At 43.7% G+C, this 7719-nt stretch overlaps 1 protein-coding gene across 1 annotated transcript in view; it reads right to left on the reverse strand.

Moving 5' to 3' along the window:
- Nucleotides 1-7719, reverse strand: part of Ccdc150 (coiled-coil domain containing 150) — a 69348-nt gene that overhangs the window by 11500 nt on the left and 50129 nt on the right. The window contains 1 exon segment of the mRNA XM_023712388.1: nt 3683-3811. Coding sequence (XP_023568156.1) covers nt 3683-3811 — 129 coding nt within the window.

Below are 7719 nucleotides of genomic sequence, written 5' to 3' on the forward strand. Positions count from 1 at the left end.
AGAGAGAGAGAGAGAGAGAGAGAGAGAGAGAGAGAGAGAGAGAGAGAGAGAATATAAAAAAGCCAAAATCCAAAATGGCATGACTGCACAACATCAATGAAATGCATCGCTTGTGAACCATGATTTAGGACACACTTTAAAACACACCTTCTCTCAACTGTAGCTCACCACTGATGCCAATCAGGTTGGAACACGTCACACACTGTTACCACGGTTTGGCAGGCCCCCTCTTGTACTGAAGATTCCTTCCTTCCCATTAAATGGCTGGCAGCAGAAGTATTCACTGTATTTTTTAATCACACCCACCTTTATGTAGAATGTAAAAAGTTGATCTTGGGGAAGTAGAGAACAGTGGTTTCCAGGACCAGGGAAGGGCTTGGGGAAGCAGGAAGTTATGGTTTAGACCAAAGAATATTCCATCAAAGGCTTCATGTGCTCACAGGCAGGGCTTTTTGAATGTGAATGAATTATGGGGACACTACAAATGACACTGTTAGGATGAGTGGTGCTACAGTTTGTGTCTAGCTGTCTCCCCAAAGCCTCATGCAGTCATGGGGCAGCTTCTAGAGTTTGTGATTAATTCATGATCCATTGCTGGGATTGTGGGTGCGAGTGCTGCACCCACCCTGCACACAAATTGAGGAGAGGAGAGGGGCTTGCTGGCAGCCATAGCTGCTGCTCCTCCCTTTGCTCTTTGCTGTTTTCTATCACCATGAAAAGCTGCACTTTACCATGTGCCACTCTGCCTTGGAGTCAGCCAAGTATGGACTTAAACCTCCACTAACTAAGCTAAGTAAACCTTTCCTTCCTTAAATTTGGGTGTTGGGTATTTTGTCCCAGCAATGAGAGAAAAGTAACTGAGACAAGTGATCAGGCCAGAAGAGGTGGCTTGCTGGAGGTGTGACCTGGGAAAGTATGCTCCTCTCCCCAATTCCTCCCTTCTCTTTCTGCTTGCAGGCAGCTTTCCTTCAGTATGTCGATATGCCTTGCTGCTGTGCCATGGAGCTGACCAAGCAGGGGCGGCACCCATGAGTCCAAATAAGCCTCTTGCCCTTTAAGCTGTGGGCATCAGCTATTGTGACTCAGGGCCAAGACCTGTTTTTGTACCAGGAGTGGGGTTGTTGCTATAAATGACTAAAACTGGTGCATGGAAGAATATGGACAAGTTAGGTGATGCCAGGTAGAAAAGCCCTGGAAGACTGTAAGCTAAGCTTGAAGGGAGATTCTCATCAGAGATTAGAAAATCAGAATGCTGATGAAAATACAGATCATAAAGACAAGGTTCAGGAAGTTTCAGTTATGAATAAAGACTCCACTGACAGTTGGACTCAAGATCCTGCGGTGTTATGCTCTGGCAGAAATTTTGTCTATTTTGCTCATATTCTGGGACTTTGTAGCAAGCTAAGATTAGGGACAGTGAACTAGTTAATCCTGTGGGAGCAATTTCAATGGGTACTGTTTGCCACTTTTAGTAAGATCTATAGTAAGAAATAGGAGCAAAAACTCCACCTAAAAAGGTTTTACTTCTGCCAAAAAGGAAGCAGTTGTAAAATGGGAACAAAGAGCAGCTTGGTTATTATAAAGGTTAGCATAAAAAAGAAGCCAAGTATTTTGCATCAGGACAATAGATAGGAAAGATGCTATCAGGGCATCCTAAGAATCAGCATGACCCTATGCCCTCCATAGGCTCAAGAGCCCCAAAGTGAAAGACTTCATTTTGAAAGCTCCAGGGCACCTTGTTCATGAATAAGTTCCCCATGATTCCTTTCATAGTGTTCAGGCATTCCAGCACTTGGAGGCCTCTGTAGATATGATCTAAGAAGGCCCAAGTCTTAAACTGGTGGCAGACCTTGGCATTATTCACATGATACCAATTTTACTGGTGTGAAGAATGTAAGAGTTGTGGGGTCAGGCAGGCCTCCACCCAGATTTCAGAAGGACTGGGAGGCAGGCCACCTGTGAAGCTATGAGTGAGGCCAGAAGCAAGATGGAAATCCTGGGAAGTCAAAAAAATCAGGAATATAGAATGATGAAGGAAAGCCACTGGCAGTGAGGGGAGCCACCCCCAAGAGGGGCCAAAAGGGCTGCAACTGGCAATGCTACAGATGGGGGGCCAGCCAGGCCTTTTGGAGCTCCTGTCTTTCTTGTTGCCTTATGTTTTCCCAGGTGCTGGACATGGAGCCATGAGATTTTCTATTTGCTCTGCTAGGTTCAGCCTTCCTTTGGTCCTACTCCTTTTTATCCTCATATTTCTTACTTTTGGAATGGGAGTGTTTGCCCATGCCATTATATATGTCAACAGTGTTTTACTTTGTTTCTGATTTTTACGGGGCCTCACAGCTAAGAGTTTGCCTTGAGTCTCACCAAAGATTCTGGACTTGAACTTCTGAGCAAGGTGGAACTACTAAAACTTGGGAAACTCCTGGAGATAGGCCACATGCAATTTGCATGGAAAGTTTTAGGAGTATTTGGGGTGGGATGTTATGATTTAAGTGAAGAACGTCCCTTAAGGGACTCATACACTCATAGGTGAGGCTTCCGGAAGGTGAATGAACTATGAGGATGTCACAGCTGACCTGCTGTTAGGATGTGGGGTTTGGTTGGGAGAGGAAGATCACTGGGTTGACCTGGCATGGTACACTCCCTTCCTGAGAACTCGTGCTCTACAGCATAGTAGGATAACTATGGCTGACAACAATTATAGCTAGCAGAGAAGACTTGAATGCTTACTATACAAGTAAATGATAAATGTCTGATCTTATTACTACACATTGCATACATATATTAAAATGTCATATATTAACTCTTAAGTATATAATTACAAAATTTCAGTTAAACATAACATTTTTAAAAGAAGTTTGAGACATACTTCTGTCCATATTAAGACATATCAGGGCTGGGGAGATAGCTCAGCAGCATAAGCACCTGCCTAGCGAGCATTAGGTCCTGAATTTGATCCCCTGTACAAAACAAAAAAAGACATATCATATGAATACTAAAGGGAAAACATTGTCTAATTTTTTTGTTTTGAGACAGGCTCCCTTGCTGGCCTAGAATTTACTATGTCACTTGGCTGGCCTCCTGCCTGGGCCTCCTGAATGCTGCGACTGCAGTGTGCACCACCACGGCCACACCACTTGTCTCATCAGGTCAACATAAGCATGAAGGCTAGCATAACAAGGTCAAGATGTTACTCTAGTTTTATTTTTTCCCATTTCTAGGGACTGAATCCAGGGCCAGTTGAGCTACATCCCCAGTGCTTTTTAAGATAGGATCTCCATAAATTTCTGTTGGAATTGAATTTGTGATCCTCCTATCTCACCCTCCTGTGCCCTTGGATTGTATCTGTTTGCCATCATACCTGGCTTTCTGATGAGTTTTAATAGAATTAAGACTATTCCTTTTCATCCATTTAAACAGTGGGAGTTATAGACTGTATTTTTTAAGCTATTCTAAATTTATCTTTCCTCTAGAGAAAGCAATCCTTACTCTTTTTATTAATGGAAACAAGAAGACAAGGAGGGCCAGGGATATAGCTCAGTGGCACAGCACCTGCCTGCCAAGTGCAAGGTCCTGAGTTTGATTCCTTATTAAAAAAACAAACAACAACAACAACAATAAAACCTTCAAGGATCATGGCAGGTTAAAGGTTTCCTAAATTCTGCAGAAGGAGGCGCCTTGCCTTCTTGCTTTCCCTGTCCTCCAAGGCCTCCAGGTCCCCTTTCAGCTTCTGAGTCTCCTGCAGGGCTGCATCCCGGCACTTCACTGCTTGCGACAGCTCGTGTTCATTTTTCTCAAGGATGGATTTCACCTTAGTAAAAACAAAACAAAACAAGCAATCAGTCAATTCCTAAAGCACAAAGTATTAGTGATTCAGGGCTGGTGAGATAGCTCAGTGGTCTAAAATGCCTGTTTGGGCAAGTTTAGGCAGGCACAGGGGACTGCGGTTTGATCCCTATCACTACATACTGTGCAAGCCCCACCCCCAGGGCAGGCTGAGCCAACCCCCCAAAAATACATACATATATACACACACACATATATATATATATATATGATTCAATGAAACATCAATTTAGACACCAAACTTAAGACTTTAAATATTTTTATCCACACTACATATCAATTCCATATTTATTAGCTACTTGCCCCTTGAAAAGGAAGACAAAGGTATCTGCTAATAAATGTGAACAAACCTAATATGTTTGTCAATCTCTTTGAAAACAGGAACAGAAACAAGGCTAAGAAGCTGAATGTAAAAAGGGGGCAGAAAGTGGTTATACCTGAACATTTCCTTTTAAAAATGTAAATGCATTAATACGATAAACTCCAAAATGAATATTAATGCCTATAAAACTGAGTTAGAGCAGAATAAATCCCAAGTAGAAGTATTAGAACTTTATGTCTTTAAAACCCTTCTAGTAGGCCCCTGCTATTATTTAAGATATACTATTCTGAGCACTATTCCTTCTAAAGTAGGCCCACAGAACACTGCAGAAACAGTAGAGTTCCCTGAGGCTCAACATTAAAACCCTGGGACATTACTGCTAACAAGGAACAGACTTCACTCAGTTTCCTCTGCCCCTGCACTGGCACGCATCTGTGTGTGTGGGGTGTGAGTGTGCGCACAACTGGAAGCCCTCTGGTGCTGCACGTGTGTTGGTGTGACCACCACAGCATCAGGGAAGGCCCTCGCGCTATCCTGCTATGCCCTTCTGCCACCTCTTTGTAATCACCCCTGCTAACCTACTAACTGTTCTCTGGCTCTACAGTTCTGTCCTTCAAGACTCCATGTTAACCATTTCAACATAGCATTTTGAGCAGGTATTACATTCATATTTTTGAACAGCCTTCCTGAGGTAGAGGTGTCATATAATAAGATGTGTAAACAAATGCACAACTTGACATACGCACAAGCCCTTGAAGCCATCACAGTGACCATCTTCGTTATCCCAAATGTTTGTCCTTTTGTACTCTCCCATTGTTCTCTGTTCCCACAACCCTATGGGGGGGGTCACTGATCTGTTTTGTCACAGTCATTTGCATTTGTTGTAATGTTATATAAATAATGCATATACATCATAGTAGATGAGCTGTTTTGAATGGCTTATTTCACCCAGCATAATCATTTTGAGGATTTTTTGGGGTTTTTTGGCTGTTTCAGGCTGCCTTAAGGGCAGGTCTGGTAAGGCAGGTGGAGGTGGGGATGGAACTTGGGTATCCTGCGCTTGACTGTGTTTGCATCAGCAGGCACTTAAACAACTGAACTAACCGGCAGGCCTGCAGCATAATCATTTTGAGATTCAATTTGTTGCAAGTATCAGCTTATTTTCTTCTGTGCTCAGTATTCTATTCTCTGGATTTATCAAAACTTGCTTCTCTGTTTACCTGCTGGGTGCACGGGTTGTTTCCAGCTCTGCGCTACCAGTTAGAGCTGCTGTAACCATGTGCATGAATCTCTGTGTAGTCAGACGCTTTGCCTTTGGTCAACAGGAGCAAAGTGACGCACTGTCACATGGCAACAGCATGACTCTTTTCAAGTACAGAACCATTTCACAAAGTGGCTGCCCTGTCTCGTGTTCCCACCCGCAGTGTGTCAAAGTGCCAGTTGCTCTCCATCCTCACTACCACCTGCTGTGTACATTTCTGCTTTAGACCCACCAATAAGGTATGTGGGAGGGTCTCATGGCTTTCTTTGCATTTCCCTAAAGAATGATGTCTAGCAGCTTCCACCAAGTCCTTCTCTACTGTCCATACTTGTTTTGTTTGTTTTTGTTTTGTAGAGACAGGGTCTTACCATGTAGACCTCAGGCTGGCCCGACTGAGTGCAGTCTAGTAAGGCCTAGAACTCACAGGTGCCCAGCCCATAGTATCATTTTTTTTTGGAGGGGGGAATGTCTGTTTCCAAGTATTTTGCCCATTCTTCAAGCTCACAAAGGTTTCCTTCTGTGTTTTCTTCTAGTTTCATGATACATTTGGGTTAATTTTTATACATGGTGAGAGGTATGAAAACTCAATTATCCCAGCACCATTTGTTGAAGAAACTAGTCTTTCAAGCTGCTTTTTTGAAAATGCTCATAAATTATTTTGAATAGGTAGTGAATTTCTATTATTTTTAGATACAAAAAGATAAAAATGAAAACAGTCTGGCTCTCCCTTCCTTCTCCCCAAATACTACTAATTTATTATGATTCATCTTAGAGATATCGGCCAGGGACATAGCTCAGTGGCACAAACGCCTGCCTGGCAAGTGCAAGGTGCTGAAGAGTTTGATCCCCAGTATCAGAAAAAGAAAAAAAAAAAAAAGGAAAGGAAGAAAAAGAAGCATTTTAGAGATATCCTGGGTACATACAAGCAATTACAAATGTACACATTCTTTATCTCTACCTTTTTTGCATGCAAATGGTTTAAACCACACACACACACACACACACACACACACACACACACACACACACCCCAGGTTGCTTGTAGTCTTGCTATTTGACCACTATAAACATTTAGTGCAAAGTAACCCTATAAACATTTCCTACGCACCAGGTACCATAAATGCAGGGAAATGTCCTAGAACAGTGGCAGTAAGCACGCGTGCATTTGTTTTTCTTTAAGACAAAATATGTTAATGTATGAGTTGGCTTTTCATAAATTAAAACCACAGTATTCAAGTTGAACAGCAGCACTAGCACTGTACGCTAAGCAAGTGGCTCTGGGCTGCTGTGTGGTCACTCATCTCTAAAAGGCTTGCCACTGCTGTGTGGGAGAGCTTCCGGCTACCCTGCGCCGGCGGGACCTACTGGTCCCAGCCCAGGCGCCACATGGGTGAGATCCTTCTCCACCCCTTGGGATGCCCCCCACCACTCCGCAGCATCTCCCCTACCCTGCCTGTCCAGTAGGAATTTCTGCCGCGTTCCAGGAACCCCCAGACCCAGTAATGCCTAGGCCTTGTGTGTGGAAGAGCTTCCAGCTACCCTATGCCCGCTTGACCTACTAGTCCCAGCCTAGGCGCAGTGTGGTGAGACCCTCTTTCACCCTCGTGGGACACCTCATCACTCCATAGTACCACCCCACACCCCGCGCAAAGAATAGGAATTTCTGTCGCATTCTGGGAACCCCCAGATCCAGTCCTAGTCCAGGCCCGGTGAGTGTGTGGGAGAGCTGCCTCTCCCCCCTAATCCACCTTGTCCCCTCCAGACTCAGCTCAGGCCTGGCATACAGGCCTGGGGTGAATCCCTGAAGCTGTAATCCCTGCAGAGTGTGTAGGGGACAGAACCACCCCGCTAGTCCAGGAGCAGAACATCTTGCCAGAGGAGCACAACAGGTTCACCCTCAAGGGAAGCAGCAGGAAGGAGCTGAGCACAGCAGCCAGACCTAAGCCAGGCACCACTGGATAAATCCAAAATTTGTAAATCTGCTCAAATGTATGAATTAATAGTGTCGATAGTAAATAAGCAATAGCAGAAAGTTATAGAGGAACTCAGAGCAGAATTCTTCTATGAAATAAAAAAAGAATTCTCAGAACTCATAGCATCTGAAGTTAAGAATCAACTACAGAAACATAGGGAGGAAACCCAATCTGAAAAAAAATTGCAGTAAAAGAATTTATAACTGCTTCTAAAGAAGACATTGATAAAAAAATAGAGGGGATTAGAAAAATGATGGATTCCATGAATGAGCACTACAGGAAAGAAATAGATCACATGAAGCAGAGTCAAAGAGATA

This window comes from Octodon degus, unplaced genomic scaffold (genome assembly GCF_000260255.1).
Source record: "Octodon degus isolate 3935 unplaced genomic scaffold, OctDeg1.0 scaffold00025, whole genome shotgun sequence".
Taxonomy (NCBI): domain Eukaryota; kingdom Metazoa; phylum Chordata; class Mammalia; order Rodentia; family Octodontidae; genus Octodon; species Octodon degus.